This window comes from Lemur catta, chromosome 19 (genome assembly GCF_020740605.2).
Source record: "Lemur catta isolate mLemCat1 chromosome 19, mLemCat1.pri, whole genome shotgun sequence".
Taxonomy (NCBI): Eukaryota; Metazoa; Chordata; class Mammalia; order Primates; family Lemuridae; genus Lemur; species Lemur catta.
In genome coordinates, this window is record NC_059146.1 from 19,593,033 (window position 1) to 19,620,282 (window position 27,250).

Below are 27,250 nucleotides of genomic sequence, written 5' to 3' on the forward strand. Positions count from 1 at the left end.
AGTAATTGGGACCACAGGTGTGCACCACCATGCCTGGCCAAATGCTGATTGAGTCCAGAGTGACAGTAGCAGCTACAGTGTGGCCCTTTAATCTTCCCAAATCCCCATGTAAAAACACAGCAACCAGCTAGCAAAACCCAGGTCTCCTGGACCACATTTCAGTGTTATTAGGGGCTAAGGTATTCCCGTGAATTCCAAAACACAGTTGGATGGGGATAAACCAAGGCCTTTGTGGTGTTAGCATCTGGCCGGGAGGAAGGAAGTAGAGGAGGAGCCCAGAATAGCCACCAGGTGTGCAGTGGGACACTTGGCAGGAGAGGCTTTGAGACCAGCAGCTGAAGCAGGAGGTGTTTTGCATGGGAGCAAGAGGCTGGTGGAAGGTCCAAACGGGCTGGAGCAGCCAGGTAAATCACCCTGCATGGTGGGATCCCACGCGAAGAATCAAAATTGAGCAGGGCTGTCGTCCATAACAACAGGGAGGAAGGAAAGAGAGGGTCTATGTGGAAATGGAGACAGCAAGTGGAGCCTGGAGATCCTGATGCTCAGGTACAAACACCCGACAAGTTAGAACAGCTGCCCGGACCCAGCCTCCTCCTAGAGGTTCAGGAAAACTGACACATAAAAATGAGCAACGGAAAAATACTTGAGTTCAACACCCCCCTCACCGAAAAAAGTTATAATGAAAACAAGGGACAGAATGCATCTCCACAGACAGGCCAGAAGTGCATCCCCCGACGAGATCAAGGTCATTCCGAGTGAGCCGAGCTGGCGCAGCACGTGGAAACAGCAAGCTCAGATGGGGACACCGGGTGAAGATTTAGAAATAAGAACAAAAGTCATTTCAACTTGAAGACTAGAGTCGGAGCCCAGGAGTGAATAAAAACACATTGTGCCTTTAAAAAATTGAAGGTGAAAAGGGTCATTTTAAAATGGAATAAAAATGAATTAAAACGGAGCAAAGAATATTAAAGTTAGGCAAAGAAAATCCAACACGTGGATAGGCGGAGTCCCTGAGGAAGAAATCCAAAGCAAAGGAATAGAATAAAGAGTAAAAACTGTAATTCAAAGAAACATTGCTGAAGTTTGAAAGCTACACATTGAAACAGCAAATCACGGATCTGGGCGATGGAACCCAGATGCACACCAAGGACACGTTCTATTAAAGTCTCTGGACTATAGAGAAAGTAACAGATGCTTCAGGCATCTTAGCAAAAAGAACCGATGGGAAATAAGGGAAAGTCAAGGTGATTGTCCTGAGACTTTGTCAGTGACATTGTAGTGACATTGTATGCTGGAAGAAAATGGTGTCATATTTATGACACTCAAAGAAAGAAGGTGAGCCAAAGATTCTGTGTTTAGCAAAACTGTTTCCTGTGTCTGTGGGGTGTTCCAATTCTTGTCCCCTGTGTCCATGGGGTGTTCCAACTCTTGTCCCCTGTGTCTGTGGGGTGTTCCAACTCTTGTCCCCTGTGTCTGTGGGGTGTTCCAATTCTGTTGGCCTCTGTTATGTTGAGAATCAGTATTCTCTATGAAGAAGAAGGGAGATGCAGATGTTGCATAGAAAAGGCTAAATAAAAACCTTAGTCCTGAATTTGTATGGGAAGTTATCAGTGTGAATTCATAAGGAATTTATCTTACCAAAACAAAAAACCAATGAGCATTTACAGATTTTCTAACTGAAATACCATCTCCCACTGGGCTTCTTGGAGAAACAGCCCCTGCAGCTCCTGAGCAGGGTGCGCAGGAGAGAAGCCCACGGCGTCTTGTTAGGCCGAGAGCTGGGAAACTCTAAAAAACCCCTCAGAGGACTCGCAGCCCACTTGAAGAGGCTCCTGCTCTCCAAAGATGGGACAGTTTTAGCCTCAATAAGTATACTGGTTGCAGTAGATTGAAACCTATCAAATATGTTTAAATCCTTGAGTTCATAATTATTATTAGGTCATTAAATATGAAATGTCCGATTTTGAATCAAAAGTTCAGTTTATTAAATCTCAAACAAGAAGCAGTACACTTAATCAAAGTATGCCCCTAAACGATTGACACAGTTTTGCCATCTTAATGGTAGCTTGCTTATGCCAGCAACGAAGCCTGGGGAGTGAGTGGCAATGAAATCGTGAAAGGAGTTTTCCACAGCTTGTTTAGAATCGAATATTTTTCCTTGCAAGAAGTGGTCCAAAGCCTGGAAGAAGGGGTAGTCAGTTGGTGCAAGGTCTGGTGAATACTGTGAGTGACACAGAGTTTTCAAGTCCAGCTTCCACAGTTTGAGCAAGGTTGTTTTTTGTGACATGTGGTCTTTCAAGAGGATTGGCCTGTCTTTAGTGACCAATCTCAGCTGCTTAATTGCAAACATCCTCCTCATTTTGTCCAGTTGGTTGCAGTAGACATCCACTATAATCAATTGACGAGGTTTCCTGAAACTGTAGTGGATAATACAGCGCTGAACCACCAGACAGATAACCATTATCGTTTTTTGATGAATATTCAGTTTTGGACTGTGTTTTGGCACTTCATGTTTATTCAGTCATTATGCTGAATCCTTGCGATTGTCAAAAAGAATCCGTTTTTCATCACATGTAACAATACAGTGCAGAAATGGTTCGCTTTTATGTCGTGACAGTGAAGAAAGGCAAGCTTCGAGATAATTTCTCTTCCGACACATTTAATTCATGTAGAACCATCTATCCAGCTTCTTTACCTTTCTCATTTGTTTCAAATGGTCCAATATTGTTGGAATAGTAATGTCAAACCTTGCTGCTAATTCACGAGTAGGTTGAGATGGATTCGCTTCCACTACAGCTTTTAGCTCATTGTTATCCACCATGGTCTCAGGTCACCCAGGTTGCTTATTTTCAAGATTAAAATCACCAGAATGGAACTTCTGAAACCACCGATGCATTATGTGCTCATTAGCTACATCCTCCCCAAATACTTTGATGATATTTCGAGCTGTCTGTGCGCTGCATTGATTCCACGACAGAAATCATATTAAAAAGTAACATGAATTTTTGACTTACCCATAGTTTCACAAAAATTGCTGTAACAAAAAAAATGTGAAAGATGATCATAAGCCAAAACTTGTGTGTTTGAAAAAATGAGGATGTACCTTCACAGTAAAACAAAACGAAAAACACACAAGAAATGTCAAAGTGAAGTGTCAGTTACCAGCTGTCAAACTTAGTACTTAATAACCTAATGAGAAAGGAAGGATTCTGGTCATCCTGGTGGAAAATTATAAGGAAAAGCAAGACTTGCAGACATACCCAATTAAAGACTGACAACGAGAGTGTTGTGCCTGGGATGCACCCTTGTGTGACAGCGCCATGAAGAAATGCAGGAAACCAATTCATTATCTTGAAAACTAGGCAAATAAGGGAAAATGAGCATCTTATCCTGCCATCGCTACATGAAATTTATCACTGAGTACCAACTAGCAGATGATGGGAAGTGTCTCTAGAATTTATTTCACCTGTTAAGGCAGAAGCAGCAGCAGAACCGTACCATTCTGCACCCCCAGTCCATCAGTGGATCTACGTGTTGAGTGGCAGTGGCCGTCGGCATCACAGAAACACCGGCAGCTATCACGGGCCTGCGGTGAACACCCAGGACACCGCCTCCAGGATGAAGGCTGCGCGGCCCTGGGTCCCAGCAAGCGTCGGGGTCCAGCTGCTGGCGGGCAGGCGATACAGGGGACGGAGGCACCTGCTGAGCTGAACTGTGAACGGAGCGTGCAGTTGGCAAGACCCAGATGGGTTCTTAGGAAAAGTTATAAGGAAAAGCAAGAGGCACAGGGGAACCTGTGGACACAGAGAGACTTGGAGACATACCCAGTGGAAGAGTAACGACCAAAGGCCATGCCCAGGGATGCACCTTTGGGTGACAAAGCTGTGAAGAAATGCAGGGGACGGTTATGAACTAAGTTAGAGTGTTGGTTACAGCCGGGGGTGGGGAGGGGCTCTGGTGGGACAGGGCCTGATCCTTCCTGGCCTCGCTTTGTCTTACTGTCCTCAGCTCTTCAGCTCTTGATAGAAGGTGGATGTCAGTGAACCTGCAGCTCCCTGGGCCAGAGGTTTTGTCTGAGGGGATCTGGAGTGGAACCCCCCCACCCCCGAACGCCCTCAGGGACCAGAGTGAGTTCTCCTTTGGTGAGAGAAGGACAAGGACAGCATCTGTCATGGGATTACATGTGGTAATCCACAGACTTCATTTAGCATAGGGCTGGTATCTGGGGACACTGCCCTCCCCGAGGGTAGCTGCTGCTGTCATCAGAGCTGTCGTCCTAACTTCTGTTTTTATTGAGTGGGTACTTTGTGCTCACCATGCTCTGCTCTTTCTGGGAATTGGTCAGACTCTTTCAAAGATAAAACTCTGGGGTGGGGAAAGTTGTTAGCCTCTTCTCCTTTGAGGAGGTGAGGCCGAGGGAGCTGGGGCGGCCCTTCTCTGCCCACGAGGTGCGGACTCAAACTCAAGTGCAGAGAAGCAGCAGGCATGTGTGACGCGCAGTCCCAGTCCTGGGCCTCACTGGCAGAGATTCATGCAGGAGGTGGTTTGCGCAGGGCCCAGGGCTGTGCAAGATGGAAAAGAGTCCTGCTTTTGAAGGGATTGACCTCATTCATGAACAGTGTTGGACACCTCCTTCGAGAGCAGTAGTGCATGAGGGGACCAGAGCTGCAGGGTGGCCAGAGCACACCCCTCACGCCCTTCTCACCGCCAGGCTTCCTTCCGGAGGCAGGAGCCCCTTCGCCCTCTGGGTTTCTCTGCCGGATTCTAGGTGAGGCGCTCGTGCAGTTGCTTGGCCAGTGTCCCCAGATCTGAGGGAGGTGAGCCTTGGCTCCCACACTTCTCCTCCTTCCACCTGTGCACTCCACCTGCCAGCCCCAATTTAGTTACTGCTGCACCACAGGTTCTGATTGTATTCAGGATTCATGTCATCGCAACTGTGAATACCACTCAGCTGATTCCTGGGGTGCATCCTTACACTTTCTTTCATTGCAACTTTGCAAACAAAGTAGTTAATTTAATTAAAGGAGTACAGGCACTTGTAAGGGGCAGAGTATAGCTCAGTTACACACCAAAGCAAGTCTCTGTCCTGCCTGTCCCCTTCCCTCCCCAGTCATACTACCCGGCAGCAGATAGCTCCTGATATCTCAGTTTTTATTCTTTCTGCATGTCTAAGTGATGAGCTTAGAACTCAGAACTTCGTGGTTTATGTTGACAACGGAATAGGCTCCGTGCCATCTCTTCAGAAGGCACCTACCTTCCTTCTACCTGGATTCTTCTGCCCAGGTGTTTCAAGGGTCATATTCTAATACTCGGTGTCGATTCTCAAACTCCAGCTTGCCTCAGAATCCCCTGGTGTACTTGGCCAAGCACAGGCACTGAGCCCACCCAGTGCTGCTGATGCTGTGGGTGCTAGTGAGACCTAAGTGTTTCTAGTAAGTTCTCTGGTGACTCTGCTGCTACTGGTTCCAGGACCTGACTTTGAGGAACACTCCCCTGGGGTGTGGGGGCCACATGTGGGCGGGGCATTGTCATTTGGCCCTGAGTGGCTGTTTCTTGGAGCCAGATGGCTCATGCATATCTTGATGTTGCCACTTTCTGGTTGTATAACTGTGGGCTGTGACTCAACTTCCTGGTGCCTCAGTTTCTCACCTGTAAAGACGAAATTTCATAGCACCCGCCTTGCAAGAAATTTACTAAGTACAGAGCACCATCCTTGGACTGTCATAACCCTTTACGTGTTTGCCACATTATTTCAGACAGTATTCGTGCTAAGTGTTGGGGCAGAGACTCACATTTAGGAGCTTACAGTCTAGTGGGGGAGGTAACTGATCTCTGCTTTGAAGGAAACCTGCAGGGTGCCCCTGGGGTGTCCGAGCAGGTGGGGTCAGAGATTGGCCTTTTGAGGCCCTGGGCCTGATTGTATAGCTCTGGGCCAGGCCCCAGGAGGAGAATGAAGGTTGTGGAAAGTGCACTTAGACCAGTAGGAAGAGCCGGGGGGTTGGTTGTGAGAAGGTTCTCCCCCTCCCTGGGAGGCCACTCGGGCAGGCGTGGTGCAGAGGCATGGTGTGGCGGGCTTTGTTGGGCTGCTGTAGAAGGTGGTGGTGTCCTCCATGTGCAGATGTGGTGACCAAGTCTTGCGTCCCTTAATTGTCCCCCTCCTCCCCTGCCCCCAGCAGACAGGATCCCCCCCAGCCGGGAGCCCATGTGAGTGCATCGGTGATAGAGGCCACTTGCCATGGGGTTTTACTCCCAGGTAATGGGCCTGGGGGGCGGGGCACCCATCCCGGGCCCATTAACTGGTCTGGTTTCCCCTCTTCCCTGTTCTCCACCCTGCAGCCAGGACTGCCTTCCTAGAGCCCAGATGTGACGCCAGCATGTGGCCGCATTCAGGTCTCGCCCTGCAGCCCCTCGCCAGTGGGCCTTTGTTTGGGTGTGCTCTCCCTGCAGACTCCCTGCCCCCAGCCTGGGGCTTTGGGTTTCAGGTGTCATTTCTTCCAGGGAACCTTCCTTGAACCTCCATCCCTCACCCACGTCCTTTGTGGAGGCCCCCCTGTATCCCAGGCTTTGCTCTAGATGTTGGGAAGAACATCAGTGGACAGAAAGTCTGGTCACTCACGGGCTCAGGTCCTAGTAGGGGAGAAGGGTAATGATCGGAAATATTTAGTGAAATGCCAAGGAGTGATCACTGCTCAAAGGAACCTAGGGCCAAGTAATGCACCCCCTGCGGCGGGTGGGTCAGAGGGGAGCCTAGAAGAGCCTGGCACACGGGCGCGTTGTTGGGTCCCCATGGAGTCTCTGCCTCTCTGACTGCCTCCCTCCGCCCTCTTGCCTTCCAGTGGACATCCTCATCATGGATGATGACGACGTCCCCAGCTGGCCTCCGACCAAGCTATCCCCGCCTCAGTCCACACCACCGGCCGGCCCCCCACCTCGGCCGCGGCCGCCCGCCCCCTACATCTGCAACGAGTGCGGCAAGAGCTTCAGCCACTGGTCGAAGCTGACGCGGCACCAGCGCACGCACACGGGCGAGCGGCCCAACGCCTGCAGCGACTGCGGCAAGACCTTCTCGCAGAGCTCGCACCTGGTGCAGCACCGGCGCATCCACACGGGCGAGAAGCCCTATGCCTGCTCGGAGTGCGGCAAGCGCTTCAGCTGGAGCTCCAACCTCATGCAGCACCAGCGCATCCACACGGGAGAGAAGCCCTACACCTGCCCCGACTGCGGCCGCAGCTTCACGCAGAGCAAGAGCCTGGCCAAGCACCGGCGCTCTCACAGCGGCCTCAAGCCCTTCGTGTGCCCGCGCTGTGGCCGTGGCTTCAGCCAGCCCAAGAGCCTGGCGCGCCACTTGCGGCTGCACCCGGAGCTGTCGGGGCCCGGGGTGGCAGCCAAGGTGCTGGCGGCCAGTGTCCGCCGGGCCAAGGCGCCCGAGGAGGCGGCGGCTGCGGACGGCGAGATCGCCATCCCAGTGGGCGACGGCGAGGGCATTATCGTGGTGGGCGCACCGGGCGAGGGGGCCACGGCGGCCGTAGCCATGGCAGGCGCAGGGGCCAAGGTGGCGGGGCCCCGGTCGCGGCGCGCCCCTGCCCCCAAGCCGTACGTGTGCATGGAATGTGGAAAGGGCTTTGGGCACGGGGCAGGGCTCCTGGCTCACCAGCGGGCCCAGCACGGGGACGGGCTAGGGGCGGCGGGGGGCGAGGAGCCCGCCCACATCTGCGTGGAGTGCGGGGAGGGCTTCGTGCAGGGCGCTGCGCTCCGGAGACACAAGAAGATCCACGCCGTGGGTGCGCCCTCGGTCTGCAGCAACTGCGGACAGAGCTACTACCCGGCTGGGGGGGAGGAGGAGGACGACGACGACGACGCAGCCGGCGGGCGGTGCGCGGAGTGCCGGGGCGGGGAGGGCCGGTAGGGGCGGGGGAGCCCGGGGGGGTTGGGGCAGGGCCCCTCGGGCTTGGCTGGAACGACGATGTCCAAGATCCAGAGATGGACAGGGGGTGGGACGGACCTCAGCATCCTCAACTCCCCCCATCCCCCGACGCTGTCCACCTGGTGCACTGGGGTCTGGTGGGTTATTAGGACAAGTTCACTTCGCCTCAAGACTATGCCAGCCCCTCCTGAGCCCTGCCCTACAGCCTGGCCGGCCTCCCTAGGTTCACAGCCGGGAGCCAGAGACGATGTGAGAACTGTAGAGACCAGAGGCCATTTCCCCCTTTTCTTCCACCACCCGGTGGGTGGAGGTGTTGCAAGGAATGGAGAGAAATGGGGCCTTTTGCATTTAGAGGGGTCTCCGAGAGGGAAGGGAAGTAGCGGCCCTTTTCTCTTTTAGAATTTTCTTTTAATCATACCCACCTTCCTGGCCCCTCTCATCCATTATTTTTTCTGCCCTGTGGGTTCCATCTTTTTTTTTTTTTCTAGCCGAAGTCGTTCCTCCCCCTCCTGGATTTGGGTAGCGGAGGAGTGAAGCAGAACTAGCCCCTGCTCCAAACGCAGCCCTCCTCCGAGGGCGCGTGCCCGTCTCTATTCCCTGGCCTGGCGCGGTGGACGAGGGTGCGGGGGCAATAAAGCGCACTGTTCAGCGGTCCCGCTGCGTGGTTCTTGAGTCTGGGAGGGAGAAGGGCAGGAGGGTGGGGGCCGGCGGGGCAGCTGCAGCAGCAGTGCGGGGCCGGGCCCTGGGCAGAGGCAGGCGGCGCCGCGCCTCTGCGGGAAGGGTGACCCGCCGGGCCTCGGGCAGCCGCATCTGCCGAGTGTCCTCCCCGCGGGGCGGGGCACGACGACTGCGGTGAAAGGGCCCGAGACCTCAGCCGTTCGCGGGGCGGGGCAGCTTTCCTTCATTCTGCTGTCATGTGGCTCCTCGCCCAAGCCCCCAAACACCCTCCTCTTGCCTCCAGCTTCTGGGCGGACTGGGCCTGGGGCACACGACACGCCAGTCCGGCTACCCGGGCTAGTCACGTGTTCTCGCTGCGAGGGAGGCTGGAGCCTCAGGAGCAAACTAGCCCACAGCTGCCTCTGCTGCGGGCCGAGGGGGGGAGCCAGCCAGGGGTGCCGCGGGGCACTGCTGTGTTAGGCAGGTGTGCTCGCCTGGCGACACGCCCCCGGAATCCCAGAGTCCTCCTGCGAGGTGAGTACTGTTGCCAGTTCATAAATCAGAAGGGGCCTCTGAGGCCAGTTCTGGTTTCCTGAAACCCACACCCCAAGTCCCTAGGACCCGTGTTCCTGGGGTCTTGGAGGCTGCAGTGGAGGCCCCCAAAGGGGTTATATTAAGGCTGACTGAACAGCCCTGATGATTCAGGCAGTGACCGCAGTAGTAGAGGGGAGGCTGAAGGAGGAAGTGGCATTTCTAGTCTGAGCCCCGAATCTGCCCTGTAGGCCCTGACGTGTGTGGGCAGGTTTAGCCCTCTGGGGGCCTCGGAAATCAAGGCCAGGGATGGCCGACAGGTGGGCGGGGCATGGCTCCCAGGAAGACTTACCAGAACTGGGAATGATTGTAGGTCAGAAAAGCGTACTCCCAAGTGGCCTCACCTTGCTGGGTTAATTGGTATTCCTGTTCAGTTTATTTTGAAATTTTAGGTCACTTGAAAGGAGCAGGTAAAACTTTGTGTTTTGTTTGGCGAGGGCAAGGTTAGCAAAGATTGAGAAAGCATTGCTCAACACCCTAGGTACCTTCTGCGGCCTGCTGACCTTGGGCGCCTTTGGAGGAGGCCTGGGGCAGGAGGGGAGGTGCCTGTTACTCTCTGATAGAAGGGAGTGGGTGGGTGTCCTGGCCCAGGAAGTGGTGGCAGGAGCAGACACCCAGAGAAAGATTCAGGGCCAGGCTCCACCCTGCCATTTAGGGCTGTGTGATCCTGTGCAAGTGAACTAACCTCTCTGACCCTCACTTTCCTCCCCTGTGGGAGGAGCCTGGGGCTCAGTCCTGCCTTTCCAGCCAGGAGTGTGACACAGGGGTGAGGAGCCAGGGTTCGCCACTCCACTTAACAGTATGGAGTTACAGGAGCTAACATGGCCGCACACTTAGACAGACATCCTCTGGCACTGGAAAGCATCAGCCTGCACTGGACCAGGCACCTGACATGTGCTTTGGTGTCACGTGGTGTCATTTATCAATTCATGCATTCCTGTGGTCAATCACCTGCCCCCACTCACGTATTCAGCAGATGTTTTTTGAGTACCAGCTTCATACCTGTCAGACGCTGCTTTGGGTGCTCAGGCGAAGAAAGGAAGGCCACTCCCTCCTTGTGGAACTTACCATTGGCCTCATGATACACCTGCACTGTAGCCTCACCCACTGCACAGGTGAAGCTGGGCGATCTTTATCGAGCTGCCAGCGGCTCTGCTAAGTGGGGGAACATGGCAGTGACCTGGAAGGCACAGTCTCTGTCCTCATGGAGGGTGGGAGCGGTCACACAGCCTAGGATGGAAGGGACAAGAGAGGTTCCTGGGAGGTGGGACGTGCAGGCAGTGCCAGGGATGGGGAGGTGTAGCAGGCAGACGCTGACGAGAGGAAGGGGCCTCCACTCAACTTACCGCCCAGTCTGAAGGCACCACTCATCTGGGAATGTTTCTTCCGTGTGTCCCCGTTTCCCAAAGGGTGTCCTGGAGAGTGTAGGTTCTAGGGAATATTAATAATGTGTTTGCAGAAAATAGGGTCTTGGGTCCAGCTAACTTGGGAAAATACTGGATTCAAGTTTTCTAATACAGAGAACAGTGCTTGGCATATGGAAGGTGCTGAGTCAAGACTTTGGTGATGGGATGAATTATAAAATAACCCCCTCGCCCTATAGCTTTTAATTGTGAGTCTATACACCTGGGTGGAAGAGGGGGCTGGGGTAGGTTATAGCATGCAGCATTTTCTGAACTTAGTCATGAAACCTGTCATTCATACAGCATCCTTAGAAAAGTGTATGTAAGGTGTGCATGCATGTGTGCACATATGCACGTCTCTGGTGAGTATGTATATGTGTCTCTGTGTGTATCTTTGTCTATATGTGTGTATGTGTACATGTACGTGGATGGGTGTCTGAGTGTGTACATGTGTCTCTGTGTATGTGTGTATATGTACACGTGTGTATGTTATGTGTCTCTGTGTATGTGTGTATATGTACACGTGTGTGCATGTTATGTGTCTATGTGTCTGTGTGTCTGTGTGTGTAGGTGGTAAACATCCACCCGTCCTTCTCTTCTTACCTCTCAAGCAGGTTGTGGGTGGGGAAGGAGTTGTCTCTGGCCCCAGTGATTCCATCTCTCCTACCTCAATGGACAAAAATCCATCTGCAGATTCCCCATCTTCTGGTGGCTTGGGGTGGGATGAGGGTGGTCAAGTCCTTCAGCGCTGTGGACAGGACCTGCCTCTCCTCCACTCCCACCCCCACCCCCAGCTGGGTCTCAGATGGTGGAGCTCAGCTCTGTGATCCACATGCATTATTTCCTGAAGCCTGCCAACCACGTCACGAGGAGGGTATTATCCCCATTCTACGGGTAACAGACGGAGGCTCGGGTGGTGAGGAGCAGAGCTTCGTGGTCTGAATCTATTGCCACCACTCACGCTGGCCTGTACCTCATGGGCGCTTGTGACATAGGGGTGGCCACCAGCTCTGAGAGCAAATAAACTATGTGGGTGGACACAGTTATTCAGACTGGTGGGGCTGTGCTGTGCTAGGGGGATTTGGGCCAGAAATTGATATGTTTAGTCACAAATAAGATTTTATTTTTTTAAAAAAAGTAATGGATACTTGGAGGAAAAGATTACTTATTGAGTCTTTCTTTTAGACTAACCCCAAGATTTCTCATTCCTTTCCCTACACTATCCTTTGAAATACTCAGTGAATACACAAGTGGGTTTATAAAATTAATTTATCAAATGGGAGCATGCCTTGCACGCCATTCTGCCACTTGCGTATCTATCTAATCTATCTGTGATCATCATCTATGTGTGTATCATCTACGTATCTATCAATTATCTATATCTGTCATTGTCCATGTGTATGTATCTATCATCTATTCATGTATCTGTCAGTCATCATACATAATCTATCATCTGTCATTTACCTATCATCTATGTATCTGTCATCACCAGCATCATCTATTACCTATTTACGTAAGTAGTTAATATATATCTGTCAATTATCTACTTATCATCTACCTATATACTATGTATCTATCTGTCATCTATGTGCTATGTATCTGTCATTTATTTGTCATTATCTTTCTTTATCATCTATGCATCTATCAGCTATCTATGTACCTATCTATCTATCTGTGGTTTTTCCAGAGATGCCTATGTACATCTGTCTTATTAAAAAAACATTTTCTTTTGAGACAGGGTCTCAGTCAGGCTAGAGTGCTATGGCATCATCATAGGTCACTGCAGCCTCAAACTTCTGGGCTCAAGTGATCCTCACACCTCAGCTTCCTATCTGGGACTACAGGCACACGCCACTACACTTGGCTAATTTTTCTATTTTTTGTAGAAATGGGGTCTTGCTATGTTGCCTGGACTGGTCTCAAACTCTTGGGCTCAAGCGATGCTCCCACCTCAGCCTCCCAAAGTGCTGGGATTACAGGTGTGAGCCACTGCACCCAGCCTATTTTAAAAATATTCTCAAGGCGTTCCATTGTGTGGCTATACTGTTTTATTTAACTAATTCCTGATTGATGCGCAGTTAGCTTGTTTCTAGTCTGCCACTGTAACAATGCTGCTGCCGGAATCTTTCCACTTGTCTAGGCATCCGGCAACCGCAGGAGAAGGGGGTCGTGCCTTTGAATTCTGACAGATAAGGCTGCATCACCCTCCCCAGAGGTCAGACCAACTTACCACGTCCCTACAGTGTGTGAAGCGCTGTCTCCTGCCTGCCCTCCCCAGGGAGGGTTTTGACATGGCTGACATCTGAGAGACGCTGGGCAGAGAGATGACGGCAGCATGATGTGCACCTAGTATGTGCTTGGTGCTTCACAAACATCATCTATAATCCTCACCTGGCAGGTGGAGCAGCAGACTCAGAGAGGTGAAGGGACTGACCCTAAAACTTACAAGGAGACACAGCAGAGTTTCAGCCACTGGGCTTGCCCCATGCTGTATAGACACGGCTGGATCTTGTTAACCACAGAGGAGCAAGTGGGGGCTCGGAGAAGTGAAGCCACTCACCCTGGATCACAGGCTCTGGAAGCGAGGAATCCTGGAGTCAAGCTCAGGACCATCCAAAGCCCGGCTTGTGCTGCTGCTACCGCTTCACGTCACCCTATGGTGTCCATCGTCCATTCCATCGGTATTTGCTGCCTGCCCACCATGAATCAGTTCCAGCCACAGTGAGGGCAGGACACACAGGGTCCCTGCCCTCAGCAACGGGTGCTGCTGCCTTTAGATTGGGCAGTAAGTTGGGCAGAGTCCCCTTCCTCTCGCCCTGCATCTGCCTGTCACGCCATCCCTGGGACTGTCTCCCCATCCCACCTCCTGGAGCCCCTCTTGTCCCTTCCATCCTGGGCTGTGTGTCCCCTTCCGCTCAATGTGACTTTGAGGTCACCACCGTGTCCCTGCACTTAGCAAGGCTGTCAGCAGGTAGTAAGTGCTCAGTAAACATGAGGAGTAAGTGAACAATGGACTCTGGGGGGAGCTGAGCCGTGATGTGACATCAAGAGGAAGGTCCAGGCAGGGGTGACAGCAGGAAGAGCTCTGTGGGGTGGACAAGCACAAATTGAAATGAAAGAGTAGCCACAAATGCAAACCACCCTGACTAGAGTAAAGTTGAGCTGGGAGGAGGTGGATTAGTGTAGAAACGCCACATCATCATCATCATCACTGTCGTTATTACACCCAAGGTCATTGGAATCAGGGGTTTCGGATGGGGCTCCCCTGTCCCCACTGGCACAAAGAGAGGGGGCATATGGGCAGCCTAACCACCAGCCTGCTCCCTTGGCTCAGTCTGCTGGTCCCACCAACACCAGGACGGCCCAGGCACTTCTGCATCTCAGCCCCGAGCCTGGGCTGAAGGCACTGTGCTCACCATCCCATTGGCTTACTCCAGCTGGATGGGGGGTGTAAACGATTGCTTATCTGTTATATCTGGGGCTCCCAGGGTCAGGGAGCACCCTGGGAGCCACACATCTGCAGGTGCATTGCCACTCCTGGAGGGATAGAAATATGGCCAGAACCACAGCTGGTTCTGCAGCTTCCTCCATCCCCCTTCCCCGCCCCGCCTTAGCTGCATTCACTACTGGGAATAAACAGAGAATGGTTCAGTGAAGGCCCCCTTCAGAGTGCTGAGCTCCGGACAGGTGCAGCGCAGAAATGCTCAGCGCAGCCTGGCCGGGTCTATATTCCTGTTCTGGACCTTCCTTTGGGCCCCCCAGGAAAATGCTAGTCTCTGCCAGCTGTCTGCTGCCCTAGCCTGGGTTCTCGAGAACGGCAGTGTCTGAAATCACACAGAGACACGGTCCCGCATGAAGAGCGGTGGAGTGTGTTGTACAGCGTATCCTTCAAACGCGTGGGTCTGAGTTAGAAAGACTTTGTTTTTGTTTGTTTATTGAAGTAAAATTCACATAGCATAGAGTGAACCCCTTTTAAGTGGCATTTGGTTCATTCACAATGTCGTACAACCATCACTTCTATTTAGTTCCCAAACATTTTCATCTCAAAGGAGATCTTGTAGCTATTAAGCAGTCACTCCCCATCCCTCCCACCCCAGCAATCACTAAGCTGATTTTAGACAGACCTTGTGTTAAATCTAGGGCAGCGACTGCTCCAGCAACCCTCTGCGGGAGGAGCTTAGGTTCAGCCTTCTGTGTGGTGGCAGGGCTGGGGGCTTGTCTGGAAGATGAGCTTCCTTATTACATAGCAGACACTTCACTCTTGTTCGTGTGTTTGAGTTACTTGGAAAAGGATGGCTCCTGAAGATTATGGTAGGATGGTGTGGGCTAAATTCCTTTTTCAGGATCCTGGTCCACGTCTTACTGGTCTGGCCATCATGTTCAAGAGATCAACCTTGTCAGCGTGGGCTTTTTTTTATCCTTTAAAGGGGGCCGTGTTTGCTTTGAAGATGGAAGGAGATGACGCAAGGAACTGAGCCCAGTGACTGTCGGATGGAGCGCCCTCTAATGATTTGCTGTCATCACCTTGAAATTCTCAACAATTTTTTAACAAAGCGCCTGGATGTTCATTTCACACCTGGCCCCACGGATTACGTAGCCGACCCCAGTTGTGGTGGCTGGGGAGGGTGGGTGGCCACAGACACAGCTGTGCAGCCCACAGGCATCCTTCAGGGGGTTGTGGGCCCAGTGCCCCTTAGGGATCATCCCCAGGTACATTGATAAGGAAATGGATTTTCATGATGTCGATATGCCAAGAATATAAAACCAGGAAGTTGCAGAAGGAGCTTTTCAAAAGCTGCATGCTGACCAGGATTGCATGTCAACCAATCCCCTCCAGGGGGGTGAGAGGAAAGCCGCTGGGGGTGCTCATGAGGGAGGGTCCACTGCGGAAGGTAGGCCAGCGGCTCATAGGTCAGGCACTGTGTGCCTTGGTAGCATCTGGCTGTGTCTGGAGACATTTCTGATTGTCCTGGGGGGAGAGGGCGTGGGTAGAAGCCAAGGATGCTGCTCCACACCCTACAGTGCACAGGACAGCCCCACAATGCAGAACTGGCCAGGCCCGAATGCCAGCAGCACCCGGGTTGGGACGAGCATCCCCGTAGCAGGGACACGGTCAGGCGTCGCTGCCTCCATTGGAGGCATGAAAAGCTCCTTCCGATGTGCTGTGGTTCCCTGTCAAGCACCAGGGGAGATGCAAGAGTGTCACAGAGATTGGAATCCTCCAGCCGCAGAGTTAACTGACCCTGGAACTGCCTGTCCGCGTCGGGTGCTCTGTTACACGCAGCTGAAAACATCGGGACTGATACCACCTCCCACACAGAGCACTTTGCAGGAGGGGCAGGGCGGGTGGAGGTGGATTCCGTGCCATTCAGTGTGGGGAGAAGGAGGGGGTACTGCTGTGGATGATGGCAGGAGCAGACAGGTGCACCCTCTGCTCCCCACGCAGGATGTGCCAGGCCAGGGCAGTGCCCTTGAACTCCCCAAGGTCACTCTCCAGGACGAGGTCCCCTTGTCTTCCTGACGCTCCCACTCCCGTGGCACACATGTAAAAATGTCCCTGGGGAATGAACGACTGGGGCATAAGCACAGAGCCGTTCCCGTGCAGATATCAGCCCTTGGGAGGTTCTCTGAGGACCCCAGTTGCTTTTCAGAAGTCAGTTTTGGCTGCCGGGGGAAGAATTCCTGCTCTCGTGGGGGTTGCGGTTCGAGAGCCAGCCAGCCTGCGGCCGGGCAAGCCGGGCTTCTGGGTCCTCTTGCCCACACCCCGCTCATCCCCCCACAGAGAGGTGGGAAAGTGGCTTAAGTGCTGAGAACTCAGCCCTGATGAGAGGGCTCTACTCTTACCTTACCAGCCGGGGCTTTGCTGCCTGTAGAAACAACTCCAGACGCAACTGGATTCCGTCCGCGAGCAAGACCTGCTGGACCTGCAAAGACACAGCCACACTCTGTCCCTCTCTCCTCCTCCACCGCCATGTGGGGACAAACTCCTCTAGTTTGGGGGGATTGGATGACTGCAGGTGTCTCTCACCTCTCTCTGCACCCTCCTGCCACCTCTGACCATCCTGTGTGTTGCTCCCTTGCCCAGCCTCTGCCATGGCTTCCGCTGTGCTCAGATCGCTTGTCCCTGCATGCGCTGAGTCACACGCCACCGTGCCCGCTTCTGCTCACACACGGGCTGTTCCTGTGCCTGCAGCTCCTTCCCAACGGCTCTGCCTGGTGGGCTCCTCCTTCTCATTCGGGTCTCAGCCTAAACATCACTCCTTCAGAGCAGCTTCTTCCAGACTAGCAGCTGGCAAGGGACAAGGGCAGGGGAGGAGTTGAGTACAAACAGGCAGGAGGGAATTTTGCAGGGAAGATGAACTGTTTTGTACGTTTTTGTGGTGGCCACCCAAGTATTTGTCAGCACCCAGAACTGTACACTAACGAGGGGATATTTTTACCATAAGTTATACCCCAAGCCCAATTTAAACATACAAGCAGTGCAGAAAAAAATGGCCTCAGACCCTATGGTCAAAAAGAGCTGCCCTACTCTCTCGTTAACATTTTTTTTCCCCTGTGAGCAGTTGCAATCCATGTATTTATTTGTCCCCCCACTAGAATGTGGTAAGTTTAAGAGAGCAGGGACCATCGTCTCTCTGGTACCATCAGCCCCAGCCCAGCTGACAGGGCTGGGGGTTTTACAGAATCGTCATTACCTTACTGTCTACTTTTGGCATTCGGAACCAAATAAGATATAAGGAGTTAGATATAAATCCGGATATTATCTCTGTGGCTGAGAGCTCCCTTGTGGCTGGCAGCCTGCACCTGCAGCTTCCCAACACTTTTCGGTAGTCAAAGTCTTCCAGCCACTGGAATTCCGCCGCCCGGAAGAGGGGAGCTTGCATATATCCTAAGACAGGTGGCTTGGAAAGAGCACCCAGGGGGGCTGAGACACGCAGGTCCAGCCTCTCCCTCCACCAGCCAGGGGACTCAACTCCCTCCTCTACCCTTGGAGATGGTGGCTGAGGGGCACAAGGGACAAACTGCCCCTTCTGACAGGCAGACGTGAATAGAGCAGGGCTTTCCCCAGCATGCAGTAATGCCTCAGACAGACTCTAGGGCCATGACCCCCTCCTGGTGTCCCTGGCCTCATGGGATCCCCTCCCCTTGAGTGTGGGAGCCACTTGTGACTGACTTCCGGCCAAACAGAACATGGCAAAGTGGATGTGATCTCACTTCCATGGTACATGAGATTGTAAGTCTTGCTGAGAGACTGACCCTCTCCCGCTGGCCTTGAAGAAGCCATTGGCCATGGGAGAGGTCCGGGCTGCAGAGAGCCGAGGGTGCCTGGGGTTGGCAGCCAAGAAACCAAGGCCATCAGTCTTCCTGCCGGAAAGAAAGAAATGCCCCCAGGAACCACACACACTTGGAAGAGGCTCCTTCTCTGGCTGGGTCTCAGATGAGACCACTGCCCACAACACCACCCTCACTGCAGCCTTGTGAGACCCTGAGGCAGAGAGTCCGGCTCAGTCATGCCTGGACTCAAAGCTGAAATAGTAAGTGTATGTTGTTTGAAACTGCTGTGTGTAGTAACGTGGTAAACAGCAAGACAACTAATACAAGTCGGTGCTCAATATGGGTGGAGTGAGTGTTCCAGCCACTTTGGGAGCTACTTCACAGGAATTCACCTCCGCTTCGTACTGACCCTATGAGGTGGGTATGCCTTTTCCTATTTTACAGATAAGAAATCAGAAGCACATGGAGGCTGACATTTGTCTAGTGTCACAAAAATCATTTAGTAGAAAAGCCAGGATGTGAACACAGGTCTGCATCAAAACCCTGAAGCCGGGTGTGGTGGCGTGCACCTGTGGTCCCAGCGGCTTGGGAGGCTGAGGCAGGAGGGTCTCAAGACCAGCCTGGGCAATGTAGCAGGACTGTCTCTAAATAAAAATTTTGAAAAACATGGCTTCTTCCTTTGACCTTCCCTTTTAGGCTCTAGTTTTACAAAGGGGGATATATGTGACAGTTGGGGGGTGGGGTGGATGGGCAGTGCTTAAGACAATCCACTGGGCACAGAGGCAGGCATTGTTTTCAGCTATATGTAAGATCATATATCTTTAAAAAGACTAGAATAGTAATGCTTTATTAGTACTTAATACAGCATTAATGGTGGCTGTCTCATCCCACCTGCATGTCAGATAGTCACACGTCCCATGTGAGAGGAAAGCTACTCTGAAGGGAGAGGGAGGATTCTGTAACGTGGAAGGACTTTGGCACCCTCCCGCTGTACCTCGCAAACCACACCACGCTGGTCCAATGTCCAAGCTTTATACAAACTAACTCTCCCAGACCACGCAAGTGTTCCTGCAAAGAAAACAGGATAATGCTGATAATATAAGCACAAATTAACTGCAGGGCTGACGTTTCTCCTGCACCTAACAAACTTTTCATCATCACAAGGGGATGGGGAGGGAGGTGGACCAGTCTCCATCTTATGTGCTCTGATTGAGAACGAGCCTGAAAAGTTTTCCAGGTTTGAAAAATGATGCTCGAATTAAGGTTTTACATGCAGTACAGTGGGTGGCACCTGGCAATTTTTGTGTGGTAGGAAGGTAACATTGCAGTTAAGAGAACGGGCTCCAGGCAAGATCTAGTGTTTGGTGGCACAACAGGGCGACTGTGGTGAAAATTTATTGTGTGTTTCAAAATGACTGAGAAAGGAATTGGAATGTTCCCAACACAAAGAAATGATAAACGCTTGCAGTGACGGATACGCCACTTACCCTGATTTGATCGTTACACATTGTATGCTTGTATCAAAATATCACACGCACTCCACATATGTATAACGTACGTACCCATAATTAAAAATAAAGGAGAACAGCCCCCAGGAGTGGATTTCCCGGGTTTGAATCGCAGCTCTGCTGCTTCTTGGCTGTGCATTTTTAAACATCTTGTACCTGAATTTTCTCATCTATAAGATGGTACCTACTTTTAGGGTGTTGTGAAGATCACGCGGGTTAATTGTAGGTAGCGCTTAGCCTGGCACACAAGGAGGCCTACGTGCATTAGCCATCATGATTCATCATCATGGAGTAGAGGAATAAATACAAGAAATCATAAAAAGGACGTGTTGGTAAGAACACAATTTTTCACTTTTGTAGGAACAGACTGGTTGTTCTGCAGCCATGGTAACAAGTGGCTAATCAGACAGACGTAAACCCATTCGGTGGATCCGAGACCACTTGCCTCAGTGAACGTGCTCCCAAGGCGACCCATGGCCGCCCCTTGCTCCCGACGCTCAGCCAGTCGGGGAGGGATTCACTCCGATGCAGACACCTGTGAGTGCCGATCAGCCTCACCTGAGTAACTCCAGGTTCACGTACACCTTACAGAATCACTCCCTGAACCCCACACTCCCCCACATCCCTACCTGCAAAGATCAGAAGTGTGTTCTGCTCAGAGACTGGTAGACCAGTGAGGGAAAAGCGTGCCAGGGGAGCGCTCAGCAGAGCTGCTACAAAGTAGACTAGGCAGCTACCAAGACAACTCCCGGCCCTGGGCGGGGAAGTGCCCAGGAGTTTGTCTTGACGTGGCCGGCTCAGACCAGCTCTGGCTGCTTTAAAACTGCTTTGGCCGTCCTAGAGTGCCCTTTGCCGCATTGTAACACTAAAATCCCCACCTAGTGGAAAGCTAATGTCATTGCCATGACTTGGGTTGTGTGAGGTACAGGATGGCGGCGCTCCCAGGTGCGTGTGATTCATTGCAAACAAGCAAGGATACATTGTATGTAAAAGCCCTGAGTCATTCAGCAAGTGCCCTTGTAGGCGACACCTCTATAAACTCATCTAACTCGTCAAGCTGGACTTGTTCGAGTCATTTTTCGGTCTCTCCACTCCCTCTCAGTTTGGGGGGTGGTTTTTCTATACTGTCCTGGGATTTTCGCAAAACAACTAGCCCTTTATTACACTAAACAATAAATTCAGCTTTGTGTTTATAGTTGAGATATTGAATGACAGTCACACCATCCTTTGATATTTTAGGTGGGTGCTTTAAAACCAGCAAGAGTGTTCTCTAAATTTAGGGGCCTTCTCAAACCCTTTGATAATAAATTGCATCCCCACTAGTCAAGAAGACCACTTGATCCTTTTTCCAGATGTGCTCAGTGTTTATTTTATCTGATTCTCTATGCTCTGAGGTAGGACAGATATTTCACAGAAACTGAGGTCCTATGTCTTGGAGGTCACGAAAGCCTTCGAATGCAGTAACCAAGTTATACTGGACACACTATCATCACTACCATTGGGGGCTTTGAGAGAATCAGGACTCATTTTCCATCTCTGAGAAGGAAATGGCTATGAGTGGGGAGGGTTTTCGTATCTTCAGTATTTCCACCAATACCGGTTATCCTCGTCAAAATCGTACCAATTACCATCAATCAAGAGTTGGGGCTTGAGTAGCTGCAACTCCTCCAGCATCTTTTGAACTTGCACAGGAAACTGGCACTTCCACAGCCTGGTGAGGGAGGAAGATGGCACGTTATTCTGCGACTTTGCTTTGGACTCCTCTCTCTTCCTCTATGTTCCTGGAGACCCTGTCGAGGATCTCAAACCCTTTCTTATACTTTTACGGGGCAGCAGTACCTTCCCCACACCATAAAAGTAAATCCCTACATGCAAAGGCACTCTCAGATGTGTCAGACACCCCACTGAGCTTTTATAGGCATTTGCTCCTCACAACAATCTCAGCAGGCATGCGAGATTACTCAGTCTGCCCACGAATTCCTCCTCGAGAACTTCATTCCGGGTCCTGTTACCAGGTTTGGAGGTACAGTAGGTCCTTACTTAACACTGTTGATATGTTCTTGGGAACTGTGACTTTAAGCAAAACGATATACAGCAGGTTCTCCAATAGTGTTGTTTCCTTAGAGTTGTTTTATCATGGGGAAAAAAAAATCAGTTTTGTTATATGTGGTTTTGCATAAAATTGCAGTTTCCAAGAACTTACCCATGATATTAAGGGAGGGCTTACTGTATAGTGACAGATGAGGCAAAGTCCCCACCTTCACCAAGGACAGTCCTGATTCACTTCCTGCGAACTCCACCAGCCCAGAGCTGTTCCACGCAGTGGCCCCAACCTCTCATCCAGCGGACCTTGCCCCTCAGCACAGCATATTCTGACACTGTCTTAACAAAAGCCTCTTGACTTGAGCCTCCCTCCTCCCTCCACCACCCTCCAGCCCAACCCAGTCCCTTCTCTCTCCTCCTGTGCAAAACTTTTCTCAGATAGCTCACACGACATTTCAACATCCTCTTGCATTCTTCAGTCCGCCCCAGCCTGACTTCTGCTCCTCACCACTCTACTAGGACCACGCCTCGAGGTCACTGAGCCCCGAGTTACCACAGTCAGCAGATGCCCTTCTCATCTCATGTCACCTCTCAGCAGCAGCAGACACGGCGGCTCACTGTCTTCTCTTAGCCTGTGATGCCACATTCCTCTGGTTCTCTCCCCTGAGCCCTGCTGCTACTCCTTGTCCTGCCGCTGGCTTCTCCTTCTCATCTCCCGATGACAGGAGATGGCACTGTAGTGTTTAGTGTGTTCTAGGCACCATCCAAACTCCTCCATGTGTCAACATGTTAAGTTCTCGTGACCACCCTAGGAGACGTGCCCCATAGCACAGATAATAAAGTAGAGAACAGAATAAGAAAGTAAGATAAGACCCCCAGCCGGCCAGTGTGGGTCCACAGCGGACCACTGTCTTACGTGGCCCCTCAACTCTGAACTTCCGGGGGTTCAGTCAGTCTCACCAATAATCCCTTCCTGGGGATCATGACCAACGGTTTTAAAAGCCTGTCCCCTTCTGCTGAAGGCGCCAAAAATTGTATCTCTAGCTTGGCTCCCTGAGCAGAGCTGTATACACGAGGAGTTATCCCTGCAGGTCATTCTCCACCGGGTAGCCAGACTCAGCTCTTAGTAACTAAACCACGTCCTCTACGCTGCTGGTTAAACTGTGCCAGCCACTTCCAACCACACTGTGGGTTTTACTGTAGCCCTGGCCCACAGGTGTCACTAGCCCCTGCCTACCTCTCCTTGACCTCCTCGCTCTTGCAACTTGGTTCCAGACACACTGTCCCAGGGCAAGAAACCAAAATGCAAATTCATCTCAGGTCTTTTTTCATAGACGGTCAAACCCCTAGATATCAAAGTCTCCACTTAAAATGCCCTGTCTTCCAAGGAGCAATTCCTAAAACCTCCAGACCACACAGGCTTGCTGTTCTATGTTCGCAAACCATACCCTGTACTTTCCCTTCAGAGCCTTGTTCTCCGAATAAATTGAAGTGTGTTCTAAATCCTTTGCTAGATCATACTTTCCCCGTGGGATTGTTTTTGCCACTGCCTCCCCAGGACCTGGCTTGTGGATCAAAAGAATCCTGGAGAGTGACGGTTGCCCACATATTAACACAACTTTGTGGGACATCACTTGAGTCTCTCTGAGGGCGAATCCCTGTACCAAGGGGGAAGAGAAGAGGAAGAGCAAATACTCTCATTTCTCTCGGTCACTGGGACGGCTTCCTCCTGTACCCACGACTAGTGAGGGGCAGAGTTTGGCTCTGAACCAGGCACATATCCCACGGCCCTGTTGTGCCACCTTTTACTCCACTCATAGACGGCAGTCGGCTCAGATTGGAAGATGGTGCTAGAGAATCTGATATCTATAGTCTTTAGGGGGTAAGGGGTAGTGAGGGGAAAGAAAATCACCTGCTTCTTAGAAGGCAGAAAGAATATGGGCATCCGGGGTAAACATTACACTATGTTACTGAGGTGAAATTCACATCATGTAAACTGAACCATTTTAAAGTGAACGGTTCAATGGCATTTCTTACATTCACTATGTGTTGTGCAACCACCACCTCTATCTAGTTCCCAAACATTCTCATCTTCCCACACGGAAACCTGCACCCATTAAACGGCTGTTTTTTTACTCCCCTTCCTCATTCTCCAACCCCTCTATGAATTTGCCTGCTCTGGATGTTTCATAGAAATGGACTCATAGGCCGGGCGCGGTGGCTCACGCCTGTAATCCTAGCTCTGGGAGGCCGAGGCGGGTGGATCGCTCGAGGTCAGGAGTTCGAGACCAGCCTGAGCAACAGTGAGACCCCGTCTCTACTAAAAATAGAAAGAAATTATCTGGCCAACTAAAAATATATGTACAAAAAAAAAATTAGCCGGGCATGGTGGCTCATGCCTGTAGTCCCAGCTACTCGGGAGGCTGAGGCAGTAGGATCGCTTAAGCCCAGGAGTCTGAGGTTGCTGTGAGCTAGGCTGATGCCACGGCACTCACTCTAGCCCGGGCAACAAAGTGAGACTCTGTCTCAAAAAAAAAAAAAAAAAAAGAAAAAAAAGAAATGGACTCATACAACGTGTAACCTCTGTGCCTCGTCCGTCCACACTGCAGCCTGTGTCGGTACTCGGTCCCTTTTCATGGCTGAGTAGTGTGCCCGCATATGAACAGAGCACACTTTGTCCATTCATTCATCCCCCTTGTGACAGAAGTGTAGCCTGTTTCCACTTTTTGGCTATTGTGAGTAGCACTTCTGTGAACCCATACGCGTTTGTACTTGACTGTCTCTTTACAGTTCTTTTGAGTATCTACGTAAGTGTGGGATTGCTAGGTCATACGGAAACTGTCTCGTCAACCTTGTCTTTTGTCACTGCTCCTTCTCTCACTCCAGGCCTGCTGCTCTGGGAGTCTTTGCCCTCGAATCTCTCAGCCAGAAAAGGTCCTGCCTCATCTTCATGCAGCTGCCTTTGCTCTTGAGGACTCAGATCAAATACCTGTTTCTTAGTGAGAACTGACCATGCAGTCTAAATTCATCCTGTATTGATCACTCCCTCATACTATTTAGTTTCTTTCTTAGTACTTACCACCTGTAGTCTTCCTAAACATAAGTTTTTAATTATGATAAAATACATAACATAAAATTGACTATCTTAACCATTTTTTTGAGACAGGGTCTCTCTTTATCTCCCAGGCTGACAATCATAGCTCACTGTAACTTTGAATTCCTGGGCTCAAGGGTACCATCCTCTCTCAACCTCCTGAGTAGCTGGGACTATAGGCACACTTGGACAACTTTTAAATTTTTTATAAAGACAGGGTCTCACTATGTTGCCCAGCCTAGTCTATGAACTCCGGGGCTCAAGCAATCCTCCCGCCTTGGCCTCCCAAAGTGTTGAGATTATAGGCATGAGCCATCATACCCGGCCATTAATCATTTTTAAGTGTATAGTTCAGTAGTGTTAATTACAGTCACATTGCTGTGTAGCCATCACCACCATCCATCTTCAGAACTCCTTTCAGCTGTGAAACTAAAACTCTGTACCCATTAAACAATTCCCCAATCCTTCCCCCCATCCCCTGGAAACTACCACTCTACTTTCTGTCTCTATGAATTTGACTATTCTAGGTACCTCATATACACATGGAATCATACAGTATATGCCTTTTTATGACTGGCTTATTTCACTTGGCATAATGACCCTAAAAGATCATATATATATAGCATGTGTCAGAATTTCTTTTTTAAGGCTGAATAAAATTCCATTATATGCATATACTACATTCTGTTTATTCATTTGTCCACGAACACCTGGTTACTTTCACTTCTTGTCTCTCCGCGCTCCCCAACCCACCCAAAAAGCAAGCTCCGTGACATCAGGCACCCTACCTCTATCTCCCAAATCCTGGTCTCTCCAGCATCCAGCAGTGTTCAGAGCATAGTGGGCACTCATCAGTTGTACAAAGATCTGGTTGCAAAGCCACACTCTCAACTGCTCTCATAAACTGCTTCTCCACCAACTAACACGACCGTAAGAGAAGGTTTGTATCTCCAAGGACAGTTGCCTGGGACTTACCCAATTACCCGTAGATTACAGATGGGATGTGCAAAGGCTGAGCACAGCTTCACCATTCCTTCGGGACTGAAGCTGTTCTGCAGCAAGTTCAGACTGGTCAGGCTCTGGTTGCAGGAGAGGGTGGAGGAGAGAATGTCGCAGCAATTGGAGGTCAATCCACATGCCTGCAACCTGCGGGGTCAGGACACCCAGGAAATAACTCCAAAGAGCAACGATGGTGCCTCCGTTCAACCCAAAGGAATTTCACCTCGATGTTTTAAAAAAATTAAAAAATAAAGTGGTGGGCTCTATCCCTAGAGTTTCTGGTTTAGTAATTTCCGGGGACAGACTCAAATATTTGCATTTCCAATGCATTTCCAGGTGACACCACTGCTCTTGGTTCTCACTTTGAGAGCTGGATGACTCAAATTATAGTTGTGGAAAGAATGAAAGATGAAGGCTAAGAATGCTTGTAACAAAGGAATGTAACACGGAACGTGGGGAAAGACTTGCTGAGAAAGTGACATTGTTTCTAAAACTCAAAGACAAGGAGAAGTAGGCTAGGAGAAGGGAGGATATATCACTGTATGCACTGACATGAGAAACTGCACCCACGCCAGGCTGTGGAAGGAGGGGAGGGGCGCATCTGAGGAACAGAAAGCCAACCGGACGGCCAGAGCACAGTCCGAGACAGTGGTAGGGAGCGAGGCTGGACATTTTAGGCCGTATTAAGGATTTAGGGTTTTATCTGAAGAGCAACGGAAAGCCAAGGAACATCATTACATGCAATAATGGTATTGTAGAGGAGTGTTCTGCTATTTTTGGAGATGCGTGTGGAGACATTTTCAGGGCAGAATGTCAAAATACATAACTTGCTAAGAAATAGTTCACCAGAGAGAAAGAATACTGATGATTATGTAAACTAGGTGGTGGATGTATAGGTTTTAAGTGTCTTGATTATTCAGGACTGTGCATTTTGCAATTCTCACAATAGAGTAAGAAGCTGGTGAGATGCAGCTCAAGTCGTTTCAGCCACCTATAGCTGGACAGTGCGATGGGATCAAACAAAGGCTTACTTTCTGTCTGGTTTTGCTTCTAAAATAACATCTAAGGCTGGGCGCGGTGGCTCACGCCTGTAATCCTAGCACTCTGGAAGGCCAAGGCGGGAGGATTGCTCGAGGTCAGGAGTTCGAGACCAGCCTGAGCAAGAGCAAGACTCCGTCTCTACTAAAAATAGAAAGAAATTATCTGGCCAACTAAAAATATATATAGAAAAAATTAGCTGGGCATGGTGCATGCCTGTAATCCCAGCTACTCAGGAGACTGAGGCAGGAGGATCACTTAAGCTTAGGAGTTTGAGGCTGCTGTGAGCTAGGCTGACACCCTGGCACTTACTCTAGCCCGGGCAACAGAGTGAGACTCTGTCTCAAAATAAATAAAATAAAATAAAATAAAATAACATCTAAGCATTTATAAAGACAGAAAATATCCAGTAGAGAGGGCTGAGGATCTAGGCAAGGGGCAGGTAAACCAGTGATGGTATAAGGTGCTGCGTAGACAGGGGACTGTGAGATCCCCGGTGGGGGTGAAATCAATTACTGCGGGGACGCTTTCTTCCTTGATACAGAAGGAGGCGCATGCCGGTGAAGAGAATAGTTGGCTTCTTGACAGAAAGCGTAGGGCTTTCCTATTAAATGGCTTCAGATTTATTCAAAGGGGTAGGGTCATTCGTCAAGTTCCAGGAAGAACAAGGTGGGCCCCAAATGTCTCCAGACGATGCAGCTGGTTTGAAATCATTGTT

At 50.8% G+C, this 27,250-nt stretch overlaps 2 protein-coding genes and 2 long non-coding RNA genes across 10 annotated transcripts in view; 2 read left to right on the forward strand and 2 right to left on the reverse strand.

Annotated features, from left to right (window-relative positions):
* The window catches only part of ZNF787 (zinc finger protein 787), a 29,220-nt gene extending 20,643 nt beyond the window's left edge, over window positions 1-8,577 (forward strand). For all 7 annotated transcript variants that reach the window (XM_045532577.1, XM_045532581.1, XM_045532580.1 and 4 more), the window contains one exon: window positions 6,837-8,577. In XM_045532577.1, coding sequence (XP_045388533.1) covers window positions 6,837-7,906 — 1,070 coding nt within the window. In that variant the 3' untranslated portion in view covers window positions 7,907-8,577. The remainder of the gene's footprint in view (window positions 1-6,836) is intronic.
* A 3,978-nt stretch (window positions 8,578-12,555) lies between these two features.
* LOC123624601 lies at window positions 12,556-15,129 on the forward strand. Its single transcript, XR_006730174.1, has 2 exons — window positions 12,556-13,256; window positions 15,003-15,129. It is a non-coding gene; the product is annotated as an uncharacterized LOC123624601 (long non-coding RNA).
* LOC123624600 lies at window positions 14,486-20,168 on the reverse strand. Its single transcript, XR_006730173.1, has 3 exons — window positions 19,988-20,168; window positions 16,604-16,864; window positions 14,486-16,499 (listed from the first exon to the last, which is right to left on the reverse strand). It is a non-coding gene; the product is annotated as an uncharacterized LOC123624600 (long non-coding RNA).
* Window positions 20,169-20,936: 768 nt separating this feature from the next.
* Window positions 20,937-27,250, reverse strand: part of NLRP5 (NLR family pyrin domain containing 5) — a 50,651-nt gene continuing 44,337 nt past the window's right edge. The window contains exons 14-15 of the mRNA XM_045531809.1: window positions 25,471-25,641; window positions 20,937-21,069 (exon numbers count right to left, since the gene is read on the reverse strand). Of these exons, the coding sequence (XP_045387765.1) occupies window positions 20,937-21,069; window positions 25,471-25,641 (304 nt within the window). The remainder of the gene's footprint in view (window positions 21,070-25,470; window positions 25,642-27,250) is intronic.